The sequence below is a fragment of the Wyeomyia smithii genome, chromosome 3 (genome assembly GCF_029784165.1).
Source record: "Wyeomyia smithii strain HCP4-BCI-WySm-NY-G18 chromosome 3, ASM2978416v1, whole genome shotgun sequence".
Classification (NCBI taxonomy): domain Eukaryota; kingdom Metazoa; phylum Arthropoda; class Insecta; order Diptera; family Culicidae; genus Wyeomyia; species Wyeomyia smithii.
The window spans coordinates 211,420,737-211,445,494 of record NC_073696.1 but is presented as its reverse complement, the minus strand read 5'-3'; the positions used below and the strand labels follow the sequence as shown (position 1 = coordinate 211,445,494).

Below are 24,758 nucleotides of genomic sequence, written 5' to 3'. Positions count from 1 at the left end.
ATCACCGAATTATTTTGCATACATGGGTTCTCAAATACGAGGTATGTTCATTAATTTTGAACCGTTGAATAATTCATATTGAAAATTTGTATCCATGGGTTTCGTATCGGACATGTTCCTAAGATATTAGTGTTCACGGATTTCTTTCCTTTTTGCAACGATCGATTGGAGAATTAGTTACGCGTCCATCAATATGCCGCAAAAGTATAATTTCATGGCGTAACTAAATTATTGTATTATTGGAACAAATCGAGACATGTTTTGGATGCAGATTTAAACCAAACAGAACTGGAAACAAGGTCAAATACCATCCAATATAAGTATTATTTGAACCGGAATGATATTTAGAGGCTAGAAGTCGACCCCAGATGCCGTTTTGATTTGCAAGATGCTCAAATGATCAAATAGTATTTTCAGAACGAGAATGATAAACATACTTCGGAAATCTACTTCATGTGCCATTTTGATATCCACAATGACGACTTCCGGATCCCATGAAACTGCCTAAAATGCCCATATACCACCCAACACGGGTATTTCCGTAATCTGTATGATGCACAAAGGCCAAAAATCAAGTCCAGACGTCATTTTGAAATCCAATATAGCGGTCTCCCAATGACTGAATACCACCCTATATGGGTATTTCCGTAATTGGGATGATGCACGAAAGCCAAAAATCAACACCAGATGTGGTTTTGAAATCCGCAGTGGCAATTTCCGTTTGCTGGAAATCAACCAAAAATAGTCATTCCAGAATCAAAATGATTCCCAGAAACAAGATCCAGATTAAATCCAGACCCCATTTTGAAATCCAAAATGGTGACTTCTGGTTGCTGGAATACAATCAAATGGATCAAATACCAACATAATATAGTTATTTCCGAAACCAGAATAACGTTTAGAGTCCAAAAATCGGTCTGAATTTCAAAATTCAAGGTGGTTATTAACGGTTTCTGGGGAAAATCTTTTCAGGGCCACCAAAATATTTTTAGAGTGCTATTTTTTCAATTTTGTAAAATTTATTGGTATAAACCTATTGATACGAAATTATCTATGATAATCTTAGTGTCTATCATTCTAAGAATAATTGAGAAGGAGGAGTTTGTTTCAAACTTATTCTTTGCAACTACTCTCGAATGCAATAATGCAAGCAATGTTATAACTTCAATCGCTTTGCGCCACCCCGTTTTAAGTCCGATCGAGCTAAAATTTTGCACAGGATGTTTTTTCGGGCAGGTGAATATTTTTGTAGGTTTTTTTTTCTAAATTTTCTGGTTAATTTTTTCCTCATATAAGTTACCCTAATATATCGTTTGCATCTCAAGTTGATCACAATAAAATTCACAAGGTAAGACAAACCAAGGGAACAACCATACAAATGCGTTTAGAAACTCGAACGAAAGCAGGAACTCAAATTGTTGAGAACCAGGAGGCACTGATGAAGAATCAGGACTAATGAAGAACCCGATACAGACTATCAAGGAAACGATGGAAGCTTCGTAGCCACAAGGCTACGAAGTCCGCTTTGATAAGCGGGTGGTCGTAAGTTTAAATCTTAGTAGAATCAGGCCATTTGGTTGTCAAAGGACTTTAACATGGGTTTATTCTCAGACTTTCCACTAGATACCCTTCCTTCAAGCTGAATTCCGTAGTACCCCTGCTGACTTTCATCCTAACAGTCCCTCTTATAATAAAACTGGTCTGAGTACCGTATAACAGTTCTCTTTAGGGAATTGTAATTATGGCGCGGTCTTGGCTGGAGGAAAGAGTTTACGATAAGCCTCTTTCCTCTTGACAAAATATGACTCCTACTAACAATAAAACTGACCAGAGGTGAAGCGTTAAGTGCCTCTTCAGGAAATTATGATTGTGACGCGGTATTGGTAGGAGGAACGAGGTTTCGATAAGATTCCTTCGTCTTGACAAAATAAGTCCTCCAGTGAAACTGGCTGTATTAACTATGATATCCAAATCTAGTGAAGGTCATTTTTCTAGGTTAAAACTGATTTATCTCTACGAAAAGAGGGTTAATACAGGCTTGACGTAACACTACGAATGGTAAGCCGATAAGTTTTGACTGTGAGCTGTGTTAAAAACTTTATTTCAAATTACCTTGTCGATGTACAGAGTAACAAATAGAATGTTCTGCGAGGGCCGTACACAACCGTACGGTCTTTGTTTTCTATACTTCTGTAAAATTGGAAATGAAACTGACAAATGTTACGTCAGATTTCAAACGATAATAACAGCATAACCACATGATGGATAACAATAACCAATATATTGGTGGATAGATAAAATGTTGAACAATTTTGTGATACGCTAGTTATCATTATTTTTTCATTGCAAAGCGGTTAAAATCGATAAAAAGTGTCATGAACAAATTTACGCGAACAACGAACCAATCACATGCGAGCATTCCTAGCACAGACGACATGAATAGACACCAACGATTCCCTGTGATATATTCAAAAAAAAATTGACATCAATATTCAAAAAAAAATTGACAGAGTCTCCCCGTCCTAATAGGTCAATTTATGTTTGCTTCCATGAACTTAGACTAATTTGATGTCTCGAAGGTAAAGGTTTTTCGAAAAGTTTGAAACAACCCCTTTTCTTGGACAATTTTTAAACCTGCTTTTAGAGCGTAATAGAAACTGATGTCTTGAGAGAAAACATGCTGGTAAAAGCAACAGTACCGTAGGGTATATGTGGAGCAGAGCGCCGCTAGTTTCTCGTCATCTATCATTGCAGCGGGCACGACTTCTATTCGCGTGCAATCAAAACTACAATGCTGCCACCGATGGTGATAAAAAATTTAACTCATGAATGATTACCATAAAAAAACATAAATTACTCAAAAAGAACTGGGCATTTTTGCAACAATTATAAGTTAATTTTATTTATTTTTCATCTTTCGATTATTCACCAAATAATCGTGACCGACATAATGTCGATCGAGTAAGTTCCTGAAAATACTAAATTATAAAAGAGTAAGAGCCGGCGAGTGCTAATGAATTTTTTGTCCATTTGCTAAAATCTATTCAGAATCTTTTTTTTTACATTTCAACATTGTTGGATATTTTTTCAATTTTTAACTTTAAAAATAAAATAATATACTTATATTGGCTGTCTTCGTAATGTAATTGTTGGCAAATGTAACAAACTTGTGAAGCAAGAACAAAAGAATCTTTTTGAACTTTAACTTCGTTGTAATTGTTAGATGTTGTTTGCACAAGAAAACACTACAGGCACAACATCTCCAGGAGTAAATGATCTTCTTTCGAGTTTAATTAAATATATTTCTGAAAAATGAAGGGATGGTGAGAATTTAATTACGTAAATCACTGAACAAACGAATTTTTTGTTTCTGTAATTACAGTAATTACAGTATTTAGTCCTACGTCACCATTTCATACAACCCTAGGGCTGGATACCTTGTAGTATTTTCATAATCAGTCAAATAGCCGCGATTTAAGAATACATCCTCGGAATTGATTCAGTTTGGCATATAATAGCATTCGTGGCATCTGACATGTTCGATCTGCACTTCTTTCGTACAAAAATCACAAGTGCGATTTAGTTGTCCAGGAGCATGGACCAAGCTTATGATCAAAGTTTTGTAGATAATCAACTTCGTGCCGCGGCGAATTTTATTAGAGAATAGCATCCTCCGGAGTTCAAAAAAGGCACTATTTCACGGCATAGGACCTCGACGAGTTTCTCTGCTAATGTCGTTCTCGGTAATCACCAGTCAACCTAGTTGCACGCACTTGTCAATTACTTCGATTTAATCACCGCTAAGCTGGATCCGTGGTCGGAGGTTAACACGGTCTTCTCTGGGGTAAATTGTAGGCTTCTGTGCCCCGATTGCGGAAATATCCATATTGCGTGATATTCGATTATTTTGGGATGTTTTTCAGATAGCAGAAGTCGTCATCTTGGATTTCAAAAAGGCATGCGGACTTAATCTCTGGCTTCTGTTTCTGGTTCCGGAAATTCTCATAATAAGTATATTAAGAAGTTGCCATCTTAGGATTCTAGGGTCTGGGATCGATTCTTAGCTCCTGTGCATCATTTCGATCATTTTAAGCTGTTGTTCGGAAATTTTTTTCCACATATGTGTTTCATTTGTACGGAACCCTTCTTTTGCAGATAGGGATGGGCGGTACTAGCATCAATACCAACGGATCTGCATTTTGCAGCATCGCTAGATTTTTTTTACAATCAACTGCCTCTCTCCAGGGATACCAGATGTGCAGATTTGTCTGCAAAAAGCAGATTTTTAGAGTTTGTGTGCAGATTTTTGTTGACTCGCAGATATTTGCAGTTTTTCGGAAAAAATAGTAAGTCCGATACCGATACAATCGAAGTATCGATACTCCTTTAAACCGATACTCCGATGCCTGGTATCGAAGTTTATTGAAGTATCGCGATACCAAAGTATCAAAACTTTTGTCAGTATTGCCCATTCCTCTGCAAGTTGCAGAGAAAGAAGAGATATCGTACCACCATAGAAGTATTTCCTGCTCCCAAAAACTTCTACATGCCAAATTTGGTTCCGTTTGCTTGATTAGGTCTCGAGTCGTTGAATCTAATAAACGCACCGCAAACATAGTTGTGTTGGATTTGCGTCACGTGGAGTACAAATGGCGGTTACGTCATTTCGTTTTCGTGAATTACTGACTTTATTTTTCACACTTTTGATCATATTTCGGCGCCTATAGGTACAATTTGGTGTGTTCTATCGTTTAATCGCATGAAACACAAATCGGCCATTTTGGCGCTTACGTCAGTCTGCGAGATTACGGCAGTATACCATCGGTCGTACACAAGCGTATAGGATGATATTGCCGATGTGAATTTAGTTTTCACACCGTTAGGGTGTACACATGGTTGTAAAAAAAAAGTTACGAAGATCGTAACATTTCCGTATAGATCACCAACTGGTAATATTTGCGCAATACGAATAAGAGGTTGTATCACTTGAACTACTTGGCTGTTGGAACTGAATCCAACGGTAGTTTATTCTGTATACTTTGAATCGTTTCACTAACCCTCACGACGTCTGCGTTAAGGAAATTAGCATATCGAATGGAAAATGTATGGAGATATTTCGAAAATCCGTGCAGTGTTAGGAAAAACGTCACTTGACGCTTTTCGCAGCATGTCGCCTTGCTAGAGAAAGTCCTACGTCAATATTGATGGTGATTTAATTAAAAAAATAATTGTTGAATTTAGAGACATTAGAGACCCTCGCCATTTTTTTCCAAAAACTCGATGTCTGATAAATTCATTGAAATGTGATCATTTCTAGGTCATGTCAACTAAGTGAGTGAAAAACTCTTACATTTTTTTTTTTGGTTTATTCATATGTTGTGAAAGTTTAATCATTATTACTTTCAATTATGAAATCATTTGCTTTCGGCGCGATATGCCAATTACACCCTCAATTGGTTAGAACAACTGAAAACCAAATTAACAAAACCAACTGTTGCATACTTTTCTAGACCGCTATAAAAGCTAGACTTGTTGAACGCTATACACCACCCTCAAACTGTTTGTGAGACAGTCAGACAGAGGATAGCGGGTTGTATAGCAAGTCATTTAACAGTGAAATCACGACCAGGCTATATATTGCACATATCCTCGGTCATGCAGAACTTTCCACTCCACGTGGTGTGTATGTGGTGAAACTTCTACTGTCGCAGCCGATTCATACCAGTCTTATGTGTGTGAGAGTATAAGTGTGAAAATGGAAATTTAAATGCATCTCAAATAAGAAGTGAACTTTATTATGTGCAGCTTCATCTTTGGTACGTCACACCAACATCAAGGACGAAGCGGATTATGATCCCCCTCCCGCTGTCTCGTGCGACTCGTGGTGAGAGTGTAGCTGTGCAGAAATCCATTATATCGAAGTGTGGGTGGGAAGGGGAGTCACTAAGAAGAGGACTGAACGGCGGCAATATGTAGGGAAATGGAAAAGCATGTTCTGAACGTAAATGAGAGATGAAAGCAACAATAGAAGGAAATTTGTCGTCCCAGTGCCTTCAGACGCTGGTGCAACTTGTTGCGCCTGTTTCCGGTGGAAGCAGCAGTGGCACAGGAAATGGGCTGTAGGAAACTGCACAGAACGCACAGTGAGAAACTAACATCAAAATGATGCGAAACATAATTTAAATTACCATCCAACTACGATGTAGTTCACATTTTAAATATCGCGCAATAATTGAAGCTTTAAGAAGGTATTTGAAATCTGATCCTAACGCATTTTTACAACAGCACTGAATCTGGCGATAAACGATTCTGGGATGAAATAATGATGGTAAAAGCAACTGCTTTATCCTATGATTAGCAGCCCAGCTCTACCGATCCCAACTGCACTAAATATTCTTTTAACGAAAATTTCCCGCTCATTCTACAATACCCAAGGGCAATAGTTATATAGAGTATACTCACCAACGACGGTCAGCAGCATATTGTCGAGCAGAAGTGCAATGGCAACGATGACGAGTACCAGGCGTCTCGAACCTCGCCATCGCAGGATGCTGGCCTTTAGCGCCTTCCATGAACCGGGTGCTGGCGGCAACGGCGGAGGCGGCTTCGGGGGTAAAGTCGAAGACGACGTAGTACTGTTATAGCTATTGTTAACCGCAGCAGCAGCAGCAGCAGTGGGTCCCTGGCCGTTTCCCCCCGGATCGGTAGTTTGCATTGCAACTCACTGAGAGCCCTGTTGACTGTAGCCGGAGCGTGACGCGAACGGAAGCGGTAGCATTTTTCCAAACCAGGACCGTGCGGACCAAGCATGTAAAAAGATTGAAATCAAAAGAGGATTATTTATATTCGTCCTGAGAGGGTATAGAATATTATCTTTGATGGAACGTCTCTGGGTACTAAAAACCTTGTCCCGGCCAACACACCAGGAGCTAATAAATAAAGCAAAACAGAAGAAATGTAGTCTAGAAGGCTGCAAATCCGAGGCAATACGGCAGCTGAAATATGTTCCTTCATATTTCATGATTTCCCAGGGTAAAATATTGGCTACGATTTTCCCCTCGGGACGGATTAAGTTTATTACGACCGATGACAGTTAGTGGCAGTAGCTGATAAGTTATGATGGTGGTGAGAGCAATACGCGGGTTGGATTCATCATTGCGGGGAAATGCTTTATTTGTTTTCAAATTATCAGTGACAAATTACAAATACAAATTATTTGTATCAGTCATTTCAAACTGTGAATAATCACAGCTTTTATTTCGTAATTATTTTGTTCTACCGTCTTTCGACAAATATCAATTATAAGGTGTTCTGAGCTGATGACAATTTACCCATTCAAAAAAAAAACAGAAGCTGAATTTACAGGATTTGCAGGCAGAATGAAAATTCATTCAAGTCAAAATTAAATTTAAATTTTTTTCCCAATGGAGCAAACGTACCGATTTCCGTAATAGTGTGATAGGTATGAAAGATATCGATTGTTTTGCTCTTACCAAACATAGAATAAACTGGGCGGTGACTATTCGGTTCCCGGAAGCATAAATTTTTAAAATAAAAATTTACCATTAAGACTGCTATATTGGCATATTTCTCTTATCATACACCTTTTTCTATGCGAACTATTCACTGTGATCAAAGCGTCGATCTATTGTAATATTGCGCGGGTGTCCGCTGTATTCCGCACTTATGTTATTAGCAAAATCAACAGTAAAAGTAAGTTAATTGCTTGCACTGACAGACTCTCCGAAGCTGGTATTCGACAATAAAAGACGACTGGGCCGTAGCTCGACGTCAAACCTGATTTTTCTACAAAATCAACGAATACATTTTTCAGCTTCTAGCGTTACATAGGTACCACCCGAAAGAATTATTCACTCAGCGTAACCCTGATCGCAATATTGCGAGATGCTCACGAATGATGAACGGACGAAAAGTTCTACGTACTCACCTGAATAACTAATTATTCAATTGGTTGAACTGTGATAGCGAGCATATAATACCACAACGATGTTGGCGTTTTTAAAATTTACACAGTAATGAACATCATTACTTAAAAGTGTCTCGTGTTTCACCTAGACAAATTATATTACCATCGAGCATGTGCATTTCACTCGATAACGCGGGATAAACTAGTGATAATGAACTTGGCTATTACACTGGAGGTATGATAGCTATATGGCCACTTCATTGATGCAACCACATACAAATATGCATGTGCTTTGCGCTGCCGTACGATTTCAAGTATGTATGATAAACCCTACGAATGTCCGCCACCACAATATTTAGCTGGCTTCTGAACGGTTGATGAGTTCATGTGAGGCTTGCATAGGCAATTGAGCGCGAAACCTCAAGATCATGGTTATTCTGAGAGCGCTCGCATATGCATGTGTAGGGCACATGAGAAAGAGAGAAACTGTGGAACATCTGATAAACACATCAAGTCCCGTCAGAAGAAATTTCGATCGCGTTGCGATAGAGCCCCGGCATCTCATAGTACACTAAATGATGCCGAATGGGATAATTACTGCATTGTGGGCAAGCTGCTCATTAAAAGTCATGTACTTATCTTCTGCTCACGAAAGATAGATGCGATTTTGATGGACAAAAAACATTAGTACGCAGCGTTTGCTGTGCACGGTATGGGAGGAAATTTTCGCCTATTGGAAAATTGAACCTATCACACAAACGAATGATGTTTGTATTGTTAAACAAATAACCAACAGAGTCGTCTAACTTCACTTCCCGCTTCAGTGTGAATTTAATACACTTGACTCAAAATCAGTACATCTACGCTTACTACTATACCTTGTAGCGATATACTGCAGTGCGTTACTACAAATTGGAATTACTATAGTTACCTTCTATACTCGCGAATCTTGCCCAACTTGGAAGCAAGTCATCACGACGTACATGAACGCTTGAATTTGTTTCTATCGTATAGACAATAGCGGGTGTTTCTCCGTTGTAATGAACTTTAAGAATTTCCTAATTTCTGTCAATTAATGTGAACGTTTCGAAGATTTTCAAGGTCGTGGTGTTGATTAATCGAACATTCAATTCGTGACTGTCGGATAGTCAATGTGTTCAAAACTACCGCTGGATTGCTATAATTATGCATTTCCGCTCTACAACCTGGACGCTATTAGTTTTTGTTAACCGTAATGAACAATAGAAATTATGAAGAAGCTTTATTCATTGATTTTACCAAAATGTTTGATAAACTGGCAAAATTGATTTTTGAGTGGAGAATACTTGGTTTGCAAATAAATTGAAGGTATAAAAATGGATGGATGGTTTTTTTCAGCTTTCTGTGGTGTCGATGGGCAATCCTAGGACGACGAATTGAGTCTTTTTTCCAGTTATCTTTTATAGTTTTTTTTTTCTTTCAGTAACATTGTTCTAATCAAAAACCATTTTTTACACATTTCTTAACCCCCTAGTGCCCAAATTTATTTTTAGACGGACTTCGAAAAAAAATCACTATGAAGCTTTATAAACATTTTTTAAGTTCTTATTGAAGGTTTTTTAGAGGTTCAACTGAAGAGGTTCAACTGAAGACCGTCCAAAGACGGCACTGGGCACTAGAGGGTTAATTTGTGGTTATTTTGGACCAAGTAAGAGAGGGGGGTGATGAAAAACTTGACGTAATTAAGGAGGGAGTAATCAAGGAAGTTGTGACAATTTGTGAGGAAGAATGAGGAGGGAAACTCGTCCCTTTCGCAATAGAAACGAAATACTCATGAAAATTATCGTTCACAGTCCTAGTACAACTCTGAACTAATGTAGTTTTATGGGTTCGATGACATCAGTCCAGTTAACGTCAGCGGGAACAAAATTTTCCCCCAGTCTCAACTCAGAATATGCAACACGTAACAGTTGCACACTTGGCATCTGCTTCCATACGGTAATGATTTTAAGTGAAAAGTACACACTGAAAAAAAAAATCCGTAATAATTAGGAAATTTCGTTTCTGAAGTTGACTAGATGAGTCGTTAGACTGTTTTATTCAACGCAGGGTGTGCTATGAAAATCTATATATACTATACTATTACGATACTATTTACTATAAATATACTATTTACGATAAATAGAAGTTAAGGCACTTATAGAATTCTGTTGAAAAATAATAATCGACAAACAGGAGGTAATTAATAGGTACTTGTTCATTACTAGTACTATTAATTCTTGGCAATAACAATGTGTTTGTTTGATGTGTGTATTTGTCCCTCTTTAAAACGGATTTTAAATTGAAACACAAAAATTGTTTCGCTCAGTAAACTAAAAACGAAATAACATATAAAACTTACGATGTACTGCAATTCGTGAACGCAGTGTTTTATTTTTTTATTTTGTCTCGGGTTTGAATTTTCAAAGCTTGAGATAAAAAACATATCAAGAGTATTTTATCACAAAACCAACATGGTTGTTTATAAATCAACTGTTGTAGAGATAACAAAGTGACAAACAAAGTTAACACTGATTTTTTCTGACATTCTCTGAGAAAAAATAATAATCCTTGAATTTTTGACATAGAATTACGTCTTACAGTAGCGTTTTGGGATAGAAGCGCTGTATTCCACTGTTCGCTAACTGGGCGACGAGCACTTCCCAGTTATTGAAATCAGCTCGCTAACTGGGATATCATCTCAACGCCGAGGGGGAATTCGATGGATAACGCTGCTTCGCGACAATTTCATAAAAGGCTCTCGTTCTCAAGTTGATCACCAAATAGGGAAGCCACAACTACAAACATATCTCTCAAATAAAGCTTTTAAACTTTAGTTTTATAAGGCGAGTACATTTATCAGCTGTATTATTATTTTTGTATTTGAAATATTCTCGATTAAAAACACTTAAATTTTTCAGTTTTCGTTTCCAATCCACATGCCCCCCGTTCGTTTTGATATTTGACGTTTGTTGTCTTTTTAACTGGGAATCCTCCCAGTTAGCGAGCGCCCAGTTAAAAAGAAGCCCAGTTAAAGCGTGCCCAGTTAGCGAATAGTTACTGTACTTAAAACATTGAGAACGTCACGAAAGTTGTCCAATTTCAAATGCTAATAATTCTGCGAGTTTTCAATGATGAAACGTTAGCTAAGCATTAGCCAAAATGCGGAAAATTGTGATTTTGTGATGCGAACTATGGTATTATTGAAAACTCAGAGCCCTGTTTCAAGTGCAGATTTCGACCAATCAGAGCTGAATCAAGGCTAAATAACATCCAATATGTGTATTTTAGGAACCGTGACCCAGACACCATTTTGAAGTTCAAGATGGTGACTTCCGGTATCTTGAAAACAGTCAAACATCACCAAATACCATCTAATATGAATACTTCCGCAATCGGAATGATGCTTAGAGACCTGAAATTGCGCCCAGACGCAATTTTGAAATCCATGGTTACAGCTTCCGGTTCAAAAAAGCGTAAAATGACCAAATAAATACCTTCAAATATGGGTCTTTGCATAATCGAGATAATGCCGGTAGCCAGAAGCCAAGCTCAGATGCTGTTATGAAATTATGAATACACTAAAGTCGCTTTTTACACCGGGGATACGTGCCGCGTAAAAAAACCGCGTAAATTCCGAAATCCGCGTTAATTCCGGAATCCGCGTAAAAAAATCCGTGTAAATTCCGGAATCCGCGTAAAAAAAAACCGCGCAAATTCCTCAATCCGCGTAAAAAAACCGCGTAAGAAACACCGCGTAAAAAGCGACCTTAGTGTTTTATTATTATTGTTATGAATATTTCACAAGCCGGGATAGTATCCAGAAACCGTAAATCGACTCCAGTTGCCATTTTAAAACATTTTAGAGTCATCACATAATTTCAGAGAGTTATATTCTTATTTTTGAATAAATGTGTCTGACATAAACATATTGATACAACATAGTCTCTCATTTCTTTAGCGTCAGAGAGTTCCAAATTATCGCAATTTACCACTGAAGACTATCGAAATGATTGATTTCAATCGATTTCAAAAATGTTGAAAAATATAATACAGTTTTCAAAATGCAGTCCTTCATTAAGACCGCATTTGTCAATTGATCAATATAAGTTTCTTCACCCGTGTTACCTGTGCAATCAGACAACGTTACCGGGCAATATTATCTAATGAACAACAACCAAATGGTTTGTTATCTAGAGCGCTTAAAACGATATCGAAGTAAAGGGTTAATACCCAACTTCGAAGTTCAAGTGACGTTTCTCTCAGAATACCCATGACAGATTTACTGCACTTTACCTGTCCGGCCGGCGTTTGTACAGTCTACAATAACTCTCCGTCAGTGCCTTAGATTATCGGTATTTATTCACGAGTTGATGAGTTGAATTATTCTCAGTGTCAGCACATTTATTTTCTAGTGCATCTCAGTAACCAATGCTCACTGCGACAAAGCATGAATTTCGTTTACCATATTCAAAGACAAAACAAAGGAATGAATATCAAAGGCCTTGTAAATGATATTCAGAGAAGTTTCGGTAATTATCAATCCAAGTAGTGAAAGTGTGTTCAGACACTGTACACCGCACGGTACAGTATAAATTGTCGAATGGAGTTGTTTTGATTTTCACTGTCCTGAAATGATTTTTATCATTGACGTTCAAAATAAGGACACGAGTGTTAAAGTTTATTCGGTCGGTGTTCATCGGTTGTTTGGTATCATGAATATCAATGTTCGCATGGGTAGTATGAGTATCAACATAAAGAAGGCTGAAAATCGCTGCGTTTGAATATCATGACAGTGAATATTCTCAGCACTGCTCTCCGTAAAGGAAAGAAAGTACCTACACATTACAACCTAGTCAATCCTGTTTGAATATGATACGGGGAATCCCCATCTGCAATAAGCACGTGGTTCCGTTGTCAGGGTGAAACACAAATCTCACCCAAAAAGGGCAACCGGTTCGCCACGCTTAGGTGATTTTCGTTTTTTGTAATGGTTTCTTTGCTAGGGCCAGCTTTCGGCAACAGTTTCCAGCATGCTGTCTCTCTGATGATTTCGAGCGTCTTCATTTAACCGGTTTTGAAACAAAGAACACTTTCGTCTGAAGCCGAAAGTGATGCGCAGATATAGAACATGAATAATCAATCGAAAGACTGGTGCAAATGCAAATCAAATCGAACCATTTTGTGACACCAGGTTTGTTGTTATATTTTGAGAGGTGATGTGCATAAAAAAATGATTTAAATAATCTAGTCTATAGAAACTGTAATGCTTAATTTTAGTTACAACGCTTGAAACGAGACTTTATTCTCACGGACCGAATCAAGCTTGTTGTTGATGCTGACCTGATGAAACTATCGAAGTTATCCGATTCTACCGCACTGCTTTTAATCACAGTATTCAATCACCAACAATTAAACTCTCGAACTTAAATGGTTTTCAGAACCACTCAACACTAAATCAGTTGCGAAATAGAACTTAATGAAATTTGAGTGCAACGATCGTACGTAGCGGGAGTGCCGTCGATTTCGATGTTTACTTCTCTAATCACGAACGTTGACTGACCGTTGGCGTTCATCTCAAAGAACATCAAACGCGTGGTGTTTATCTTTTTTGTGCTCATTTGCTTCTCGCCATCCCACCATGCCATTTTCACCTTTTCCGGGTACAACTGAGCTAGGGTAATGGACATCTATTTCGGCTCTCAAATGTTGGTCAACTAATCTTCTGACAATGTCTTGTTTTGTCGTCAAAAGACAAAATTCAATTGCTGCCTAGTGGGTTTTGTATCCCACACTCGTGTTTAAAAGTATACGCATCCACATATGCGTATGTTACCTTACGTTCTCACCGTTGCTTTTGGCGCCTTTAGCAAATGTGTGCGCCATAAAGCGGCGGTAATAAAGACAATCTTACTTTTCCCCATTCTACTGATTCTGAATGCAAAGTTAAAAGTGCTGGCATCATGTTTCCCTTTTACGACAGTACATTTCAAGGGAATGCCTCTGGAATATAATACTGTCAGTGTCGTCCAACATGGAGATGTTCTACCTGTCAAATGGGAAAATAATCGTTTGCTTCCATGTTCTGTCCAGTCAGTTCTGGTTTCATTTGTGTGTCCTTTTTTCGATAACTTTATGAAAAAAGCCTTCGGGACTAATACTATTTCTATTCCTATTTTCTAACTGAAATGCAAAATCTAACACGCTAACTGCAATCTGTGTGGTGGAAACTAGAAAAACCATCAGAAAATTAGGAGCTTCAAACCGTACTTGTCAAGAAAAAGGAATTAATATTACAACTAATTTAATTGCTAACTTATTCACTATATTTAAAAAGTTTATCGCAGGAATTGTCAAAAGTTGGTAAAAAACTAATAGGCATAGCTTCTAATTTTGTAATTCAAGTGTACCAAACCAAAAAAAGCCCTTCAAAATAATTTTCCTTCGAAGCTGTTTTTTTTATTTCCTTCATCTTTCGTATTAAACAGCATCTTGACCAGATCAGCACTACATAACGAATTGCTGGTTTGTGAATTAGTTTGTAAAGAGTTCAACTGGGACCGGATTTACTCTTTTAATGAGTTTTTAACATGTGTGAAGAAGCAATTGGCTAAGCTTCTAATCAGCGTAGAACACTTCATACCAGGTAATCAATCCGTCATTCTCGAAAAACAACTGTTTTTGTATTACTATTTTTTGACAGTTTTCGTGACTCAACAACTTCATAGCCATCATTAGTGAAAATCAACATTTGCAATTGCATTTGAAAATTTTGAAAAAAAAGAATACCCGTAATAAAATTGTGTTTGACGTGTTTCAAATTGGCACTGTAATAAATGCTATGTTATTTCACGTAATAAAATAAAAAGGTGTAATTTTCGTTTTGACATGCCATGCTTGTTTGTTACGTTCTTTCATTAAAGCTGAGTTTGATTTACAGCAAAAGCACGTGCTGTTGACAGGTAGCAATCATAGCAGTACGAAGCATATTCAGCAATACAATGTATCAGCTCCACGATAAACAAGGCTTTAACGTGTTTTTAGATCATTTTGAAAATTTGAATTACACAATTCACATGAAAAAATTAAGTTTCTGAAAACGAATTCAAATTAAACAGTGACCGATTAGACGGAAACTATGACAGTAACCTTCCGTAAAATAAATGAGCACCCTGATTCTTAACGATTTCTCACAAATGTTTCAACCGATGTTTATTTAAAAACAAGGGTAAGCTTCCCTAGACTATCTGTGACCTGAGTGTTATAGATAAAATAATCAACAGTACAACCAGCTAAACCCTTTAACACCTAATAACCGATGATTGAGCGAACTTTTGCTACTGATATTCTATTGTACCGAAGCTCAAGGAAGAACAAGATCGATACATTTTTTTTATTATTTGCGATAATTACTTTTTCTGTGCTAACAAGTTCGAGAGTAAGTCGGATGTGCCGCGGCTGATTGGCACTATGGCGAAAGCGCCAAGGTGAGCGAACCTCCTGATACAACTCAATAAACGCGCTAACGCAATTTTCCCATAAATGTTTTAGAAATCTCATTCCGCAGGCCTAGCATTGTTGCGCGCGATACTAAGCGGCAAATTTAATGCAAAATGTCTACAACATTGTGTACATCTTCATCGTAGTACTAGCTTGGCAATGCGTTGAAATGAGACTGCTTAGAACTACAAGCAACACCATGTTCCGAACAGCTGTGCGCTTGTCGGTGAATCGATTTTCATCGTTCGATCGTAAACAGAGATCAATCGATTCATTTCTTTTCTGTAAAAAAACGCGTTAACTCCGGAATCCGCGTAAAAAACCCGCGTTAAAAACCGCGTAAAAAGCGACCTTAGTGTATTTTTACTTTGAATTTGAAATAAATTGTTTATATTAAATATAAAAAAAATCACATTTTGTTGCACTTCGCTGAAATGGAGTTTTCGATTTTTTTGTCATTTTAGAGATATTGAGAAGTTGGCTCTTATAAGTAGGTCTACATTTTAATTGAAGTGAAAATTAGAGTAGTTCTTAAACCAGCGAAAATTTTTAGTTGTTCCAAATTTTTGTTTGCGGAAAAAATTATTTTATGCAACTTTGTAGAAGGCTACTTTTTTGTACCTAGCTCTTAAATCGGCTGAATTAGAATAATTTTGCTTAGGGTGGCTTTAAAAACAATTGTTGCTCTAATTCAGCAGTTCTCAACCTTTTTTTGTCCGCGTACCCCTTGGCGATATTTTTCATATCGATTGTACCCCGTGGCTTGGAATGTTCTCGCAGAGTGGGAGAAAATGGTGGAAGATCATGTTGTGGTAGTCTAGTTCAGGTTTCAAATTGAACTAAGGTTTGTTTGATTGCTACAGTCATGTTTTAAGAGCAAGATTGAACAATAAATGAAGTATTATAAAGAAAAATTGTTTTGTTTGCCATTACTGATTTTTCATTCGCGTACCCCCTGAAGGCTTTCGAGTACCCCCAGGGGTACGCGTACCCCAGGTTGAGAACCGCTGCTCTAATTATTTACTTCAAATTTCGCAGTAAAGTTATGTTCAGGTGACTTTTAGAACTTTCAAGCAACTTGGTGGCTAAACTTTTAATAGATCTTTTACGCTATTAACGTTTTATTTTCGAACTGAATCTCCAACAACCTTACCTTATTTTTAAGAAACTTCAAAAGCTTTTTACAATTCAAGTTCAAATCTGTACCTTCAGTGTTTCAATTAAAAATATCATAACGTATACAGAAGAGCCCATACCTAGTTCCTTAGGTGTCAGGTAAATCATGCATCTTCGGCCCAATTCAGTTTCTAGTCAGGGTTTTCCACGACAATCTCCTCAATTTTAAACACTTGCACTTGGTGTCATTGAATTCGCACTGAGAAAACTATCCTTCAAACGAATACTTTTTTCAACAATTTCCAGAAAAAATTCTAATTCTTTCACGTAAGGTTGCACTATCCGTATCGTCACTGAAAAATCGTTGGTTGACTAACGAAATCAATTAAACCATAAAATTTTCTTTCCTGAATGGGAAGGTTTGCAAAATGACATTGAAAAGTCGCATTGAATCAGATAAATTTACGGTGGTGGTCAATAAATATTAGGAGGCCCCGTAATTGGCGATATTGGCACGGGGAACGAAGTTTATATAAAACTACTTTCTCTTGACGTAATAAGTCCCTTTGGAGTAAATCTGTCCAAAGAGGAACCTTAGGTGAGGTCTCTCTCCTGGTAATTGTAATTAAGTGATACTGGTAGGATGGAAAGAGGCTCACACACAAGCACGGCAATAAATCATAAGCGTAATCCGGCTGAAGGGTCTGATCAATCGGTTTCCAGTCTTCTACAAAGTTTCTAGATCTCTAAATTCCATGAAACTTTACAGAATATACAAAATTTCTAACTCTTCAAGTTTCATAGATCTACGAGTTTTTATAAGTTTTGTCTGAATTTCACGTTTTATTGTGATAATTTTATCCGTTCACTCGAATTAATTTCTTACAATTTTTTCTCGATATAAATTAAATAAATACGTCGTTTTCGTCCGAGTACAGAAGTACTTGAAGAACTCAAGTGAAAATATTACATAAAATTTGAAAAAAATACATAATTTTGTGAAGTAGATATCTCAGCGGGTAGCAAGTATTAGCAAACTATGATTTTTTTCTAAAAATTGTCCATCAAAAAATCTTCATTTTCTGAAATTTTGAAAGAAGTGTTTTTTGGTGTTTTTGTGATATTTCAGTTTGAATATAACCATAGGTTTCATGTAAAAATACAATTGCTATGTATTTATTGCATGGAATACACGGTCCAGTACTCTGATACTCTAACCAACCTACTTGCAGTCGTCAGCAAAGTTTCTCAGTGTAATAAGAACTTCAACTTGACGCTAAGTTTAGTTCGCGATTTGGCCGCAGAGATGGCGCTTCGACACCAACTTTTTATTCTTACACGTTAGAGCCCTGCAGTTTTCGACAAAGTTTTAGATTAGAAAATTTTATATAACTTCGTAGAAGAAACAAAATTTCTGTCTCTTAATTTTTTTTGGAAATTTACGAGTTTTTGAAGAATTTGTTTGAGTTTCACGTTTTTTGTAATTCGAAACATTAAAATCACCAAAGAATATGCAATTTTCTGAATCAGCATACGTTTTCGGTTTAAGTAGACGTCGAGTTTTCATTAGTAAAGCTAGGCTTATTGAGAGTAGATCCGTTGCTATTGGATTTGGCTACGAAACAAACAAAGTAACATTTCACAAAATTATGTATTTTTTCAAATTTTGTGTAAAATTTTCACTTAAGCACTTCAAAAACTTCTGTACTTGGAAGAAAACGACGTATTTATTCAATTTTTATCGAGAAAAAAATTGTAAGAAATTAATTCGAGTGAACTCATAAAATTATTACAATAAAACATGAAATTCAGACAAATTTTATAAAAACTCGTAGATCTCTGAAACTTGAAGAGTTAGAAGTTTTGTATATTCTGTAAAGTTTCATGGAATTTAGAGCTCTACAACGAAAACCTCAAAGCTCTAGCGTGTAAGAGAAAGAAGTTGGCATCGCAACGCCACCTTTGCGGCTGAATTCTGAACTAATTCAAACATCCAAAATGAAGCCCTAACTATACCAAGAGACTTTGTAGAAGATTGGAAACCTATCGGTCCAACTCTGAGAGCGCTATTAATTTCGTTCCGCTAGATTCCATTTCTGGCCCAGTGTGCAATGCAGTTTAACGTACAATGCGCTTGCAGAATGCTCTCTGTTTCGACACCATTTTAAACAGAACTGGGCATACATAAACAGAACAAAAAATACTGGCATAAAGAGAGAGAGAGAGCTTATATATACATAACATCATTTCTCTCCGAGCGTGTTTGTTGTGGAGTAAGAGAGCCCTAAGACCAGTGCAATCAGCGGAGATCTTATTTTTTTATTTAATGATTACTATCCAAATTCTGTTTCTTTGTTCGTTTTCCAATAAACAATTTCCTTAAATTATTTATAATTTTCGACTTGTGCATTTTATATTATTCGTAAAAACATTTTTTTTTTATTATAACTAATGTTTGAGACAAAAAATCACAGGACGGTTGTGTGCAAAGCCACGACCGCGAGGTTGAAGTAGAATACTTTTACACAGCTCTACTTACGGCTGCACAATAACCTACGGCTGGGCGAAACGGTTCACGCCGCTTTTCGCGTTTAGCCTGGCAGAGGCCTAATGTGCACGGCCAGCACAATAGAAAGGTGTTTTCACATTGAAAATTAGACACGGCTTTACTGGAGTAAGTGTTGGCAAATGCATCTACCGCTAATACCGCCGCTATCGTACGAAAGCATGTGGGGAATAATATAAACAACGAAAAATGACGCGCGTCTAAGCACACCCGAACTGTTTCGCCATGCCGCTTCCATTTACTTCCTTATAACATCCGCCTCATGGAAGTACCGGCTGCACCTACCGCTGAGGCTGTTACCATACTGCTACTGGTACCCAAAACTATTAATTCTTCAAATTTAGTGTTTTATTTGTCCTCAAAAGAACAATTGTTCAATTCCATATCGGATATAATGCAATCGCAGCTCTGTAATATTACCGACAGTAATATTCTTCTGAACAAAATGATCCAACTTTTCCATTAGAGGAAGTGCCGGCTGATGTACGGCAAAAATCTCGCCCGATCGCTCGCGTTGGCGTTCGTTCTCAGGCAGAGGCCTGAGACGTGATGACCAACCACAGGGCAAGTGATTTGTTTAATTTGAAGGCAGCCATAGACGCAACCCGCTGATATATTCTGTTACCGCTGAGTGCTGATATCTGCTGCTGCTGCTGTCAACGTTATGGACGGGTTCGCCACAGAAGGCAGAATCACGAAAGCCAGAAGCACGAAAGGCAGAATCATGAAAGGCAGAACTCTATGACCGTACACACAAGGCAGACTATTTCAAAAGGCAGAATTTCGAAGGGCACGAAAGGCAGAATCACTGGTAGCAAAACTGACTCACGATAGCCAAGTGCGTGATGGCAAATTGGTGCGAATCCTGGTCACGGTATCAAAGCTGCTACTCTAAATTTATTATTTAATAATATTTGGAAACCAGACATAATAACTGGTCACAAGCAATGACCAGTTTTGATGGAAGGTGCAAATCGAGCCTAATTATTAGATCCGAAACGCGCAAACTGGTTAGGCTCAGGTTCTAAAAACTCTCACGGCATCTCGGATAGTAATTTTTCGATGTTAGGTATAACTTACACTAGTATCAACGGTTTGTTGATTATAATCAACATAAAACAACTCATGCGGCGAAGACGCATAATCGAGGGCAAAGAACCGAGGCGGCACAAAGCCGCCGTGGTTTCCGCGGTCCGAGCCGGCCGCCGACCCGCCGTCGGAAGCGGCGGCCTCTCGCATACAAACAACTGATCTACTGGTTTTCTAGGATTATTCAAAGTTTTCTTTCCCTTAGTTAAGTCCGAACGAGCGGTAGCGAGTAAGGACAGCATACACTTGGACAAAAGAGTCGGCCAAAGGCCGCGAGTGTGTGTTTTTTTGATTTTGCCATTCGTGCTCTTTGTGATTCTGTCATTCGTTATTCTGCCTTATGAAATATTCTGCCTTTCGTAATTCTGCTTTTCGTGATTCTGCCTTTCGTGATTCTGCCTTTCGATTTTCTGCCTTTCGTAGGAGACCCTTGTGGACGGTCCATCCAGCTCACCTTCCGACTAATGAATGTAGCTAGTTTGCCCAGAAACACTCTTTTATAGCCGAAGGGTGCTACGTAATAGGCCACGCCCTATCAGTTCAGTTGTTCCATTTCCTAATGTTCTTCAGACAATTTATTCCACAATTCGCATTTGATTTTTGTATCCAGCGAATAAACACCGATGGTGCTCTCACACACGCAACGGTTTTAACCCGTATTTTATTGCGGTTTGTAACATCAAGCGATTTCGTTTGCTCGCTGTTGCGTGTTGCATCATGTTGCAACTTGGCAGCTGGGAGACGACGAAATTCTGTTTATGCTGATTGATTGAATCGTCTTCATATAAGCTCTGCATAGTCGAACTAACTGCTTTTGTGAATGCGTTCTAACAGGGCAGTTTATTATTCAATGTCGGTTATGCTGATCGCAGCCTTTGCGCTGCCCCTACAGTGGGGGGTTTACTAAAGAAAGTAAATATTAGACAACTACAACAGAATTTGATTGCATCCCGCACAGAATGTCTGCTTGTGTTGATGCCAGAAAATTTTTAACCTTCTATTATTTTTTTTATTCGCCTTCAAAAAAGCATTTTGAGGTTCAAAATCGGTTGCTAATTACAACCTTTGAGCTGCCCTAACATTGGGGGAATCAAGATACACGGACAACATGCACTGTGGAAGCTATTTCACATTCAGTAAATTAGACGGGTGCGACAAATTTAAATTGCTAGGATGCAACACAGAATGCTTGCTTGCGTTGACAAAAATTATTAACTTTCAATGACTTGTTTATTTGCCTTCAAAAAGGCATTTTGATGTTCAAAATTGGATTTCCTGATGGCAATCTTCATGCTGCCCCAACATGGGGGGAATAATGGCAGTCTGGCGACACACACTGAGAAGAACCGCGCTGCTCCTGAGACGTGGTGACCAACCACAGAGCTAGTGCTGCTGCTAAGGAAGGACGACTGCTGTTGTCGCTGTCTAGAACTATTATGAGCGGCTCCGGCTGAAACAGGCTCTTATATAGGCCAAATAGCATGTTTTCAATTGCAAGGTATATGATCCTGTCGACCGTGCTAGGGAAGCAAGCATATAACGTCCAATCAGAGGTCGAATTTTTCGTTCTGACTAGGCTTGACTATTTTCAATAGTACAATAGTGTGAATAATACAATTACAATTCTCTTATTTCGATTCTTAGAAGATTTTCCAATCTATTGCTGCAAGAACGAAGGAAATCCATCGAATAATAACCGATTTATTAGCATTTGAAATTGGACATATTTTTCACTTTTTTCGGTTTTAGATTTTTATTTCACATCCCTATGTAGCCGAACTTCCTGAGGGAAGTATTCTACTTCAAAAACTTTGATCATTTTCGGAATTACCGGAACGAACATTCTTAAAAAAATCGGCATCAAATGGTTTACCAAAAAAGTTTAACTGAATATACGCAGTGCGTAAAAAACAGCGTAAGTTTCGATATCCTAGCAAAAAATGCATAAATTCCAAAAAGTAACTTTAGTGTAACGCAAAGTCTTGGTGCTACATTCCGATTCGGAACTCGACCTTCTGTTTATTATACACAGACTTCGCAGCCAACTGTTAAGTGTACAGGACAATTGCGGGGCTAGCACTACGATGCTACTGACACTAACAGTCTCTACCGAGCCGAGACTCAAACCTACGGCGACTGGTTTGTTAGGCCAGCATCGTACCTCGAGACCAACTGGGACTTTAATTTAAAGAACTGTATATTTAAGACCAACATTCAATTTTTTTTTCTCAAATTCATTCAACAAAATTACAGAATAGTGTATTTTTGTAATATTAGAACGTCCCTCGAGCCTAATAATTACTAGAAATTCCTATTAATCACTAGGAACGAAAATGAAAAAACCGTAAATATACGGACATCAATTTGTAGCCTCTTGTCATAGATCAGCGGTTCTCAACCTTTTTTTGTCCACGTACCCTTTGGCGATATTTTTCAAATCAATTGTACCCCCTGGCTCGGTTTGTTTTCGCAGCGTGGGAGATAGTAATAGTAGATCATGTTGTAAAGGTCTAGTTCAGGTTTCAATTTAACTGTGGTTTGTTCAATTGCTACAGTCCTGTTTTAAGAGCTATATTGTAAAACAAATGAAAAATTGCTTTTTCCGCCATTACTGATTTTAATTTCGCGTACCCCCTAGAGGCTTTCGCGTACCCCTAGGGGTACGCGTACTTCAGGTTGAGAATCGCTGTCATAGAGGTTCTTACATTATGGGTTAGTTTTGAGGAAAACGATGCCAAATGATCTGAAAAGATGCCAAAATTGCAATTTTGCACAGATTAAAATGATTTTTGTAGATTTAGTTACGAATTTTTTTTTTTGACTAGCTATTTGCTGTTGAAGAATTATTTCTGTAATATCACGAATAACTTGCCAAAAATATGTATTACCAAATTAGTTTTCAGACTTATTTCAATTTGTTTGATTCCTTATGATTTGAAATTACTACAAACAATACATCACATAACATCAAACTTAACTCTTAACATAGAAAATCGTCTGACATTTCTCTATCCTGTGCTTTTTACTAAAAGTTTCGCAAAAAACTTCGAGTTCCAACATTGTTTTTTGCCTTTTTCCTAGAAAGGTATAGCAATCATAGATAAAACCAAAGATATAAAAGTGGTCCCAATGGCCGAATGTCATACACCACCCGACTCAGTTCGACGAACTGAGCATTTGCTGTATGTTAAGAGGTTATCTATCAAAACGTAAAAATCACGAAACATCAATATTTCAGAAACCACACAGCCGATTTTAATAAAACTGGTGTCAAATGAACGGCCTTCAAAACCCTAAAATTAAAAATTTCGTAATGATTGATCATATGGTTCAAAAGGTATGTAAAGAAACTTTATCCAGAGGCGGTTTAAACTCACTCATTTTTCTCAGAGATGGCTTGACCGATTTTCAAAAAAATAGTGTCAAATGATTGGTCTAGTTGCCCATTGGTTGCTATTGAATTTCATTGTAATCGGTTAGTAACTTCGTCCGTTATTTATAAAAATGTGAAATCACCTTACATAAACAAGTAAGTCTTCTTAAACTCACTCATTATTCTCAGAGATGGTTAGACCGATTTTCACGAAATAAGTTGCAAATGTAAGGTCTAGTGGCCCCATGTTATGCTATTGAATTTTATTATAATCGGATTTTTAGTTTAGGCACCTTGTTGCAAAATGTGAATATCATGACACTTCATTATCTCAGAAACTACAAAACCAATTCAAACAAAACTGATGTCAAATAAACGAGCTGTCTTGAAAATCCCTAACTAATGGTTTTTATAATGAATAAACATGTGGTTCAGAAGTTATTAAAAGATACGTGTTCCGGAGGCTGTTTAAACCCACTCATTTTTTTAAGGGATGATTGGCCCGATTTTCACAAAATTAGTATTGTATGGAAGGTCTAGTTGCCCCATAAGACCCTATTGAATTTTATTGTAATCGGACTGTAACTTTGTCCGTTATGTATGAAAATGTAAAATCACGTTTTGCAAAGAAACATATTCCAAAAATTGCTTAAACTCACTCATTTTTCTCAGAGATGGTTGCATCGATTTTCGCAAAATTAGTTTCAAACTAGAGGTCCAGCTACTCCGTGATACACTATTTAAATACACTGAAGCCAGACTGAAACTTTGTCTGTTATGTACCAAAATGTGAAAATCACGAAACTTCATTACAACAGAATTTACACAACCGATCTAAACTAAGTTGGAATCAAATGAACGGGATTCCTTCAAAACCCTTAACCAATGAGTTTCATAATAATTGGACATGTGGTTCAAAAGTTATGAAGAGTAATGTACTCCGAAGACTTTTTAAACTCACTCACTTTCCTCGGAGATGGCTGGATTTTTTTTTTATTTTTTTAAGGGGGGGATTTGTTAGTAGCCTAAGTATTTATGATAAATATTAGTAAATAATGAGTATGTGTGTCCAATCACAAATGGTGACTTCTCAACACTGTTAGAAATTTGTAATTTTAATTGTTAGGATTTGTTTGCTTTCGCAATTGGGACCTATCATTCGTAGGGAT

The 24,758-nt window shown here is 37.5% G+C and overlaps 1 protein-coding gene across 9 annotated transcripts in view; it reads right to left on the bottom strand.

Annotated features, from left to right (window-relative positions):
- Positions 1-24,758, bottom strand: part of LOC129727512 (synaptic vesicular amine transporter) — an 86,223-nt gene that overhangs the window by 37,888 nt on the left and 23,577 nt on the right. For 7 of the 9 annotated variants that reach the window (XM_055685404.1, XM_055685406.1, XM_055685407.1 and 4 more), the window contains exon 3: positions 6,463-6,740. In XM_055685404.1, the coding sequence (XP_055541379.1) occupies positions 6,463-6,715 (253 nt within the window). In that variant the 5' untranslated portion in view covers positions 6,716-6,740. Of the gene's footprint in view, positions 1-6,462; positions 6,741-7,948; positions 8,151-13,288; positions 13,494-24,758 lie in introns of those variants that run through there. The other 2 variants (XM_055685412.1, XM_055685411.1) reach the window with 2 other exon arrangements.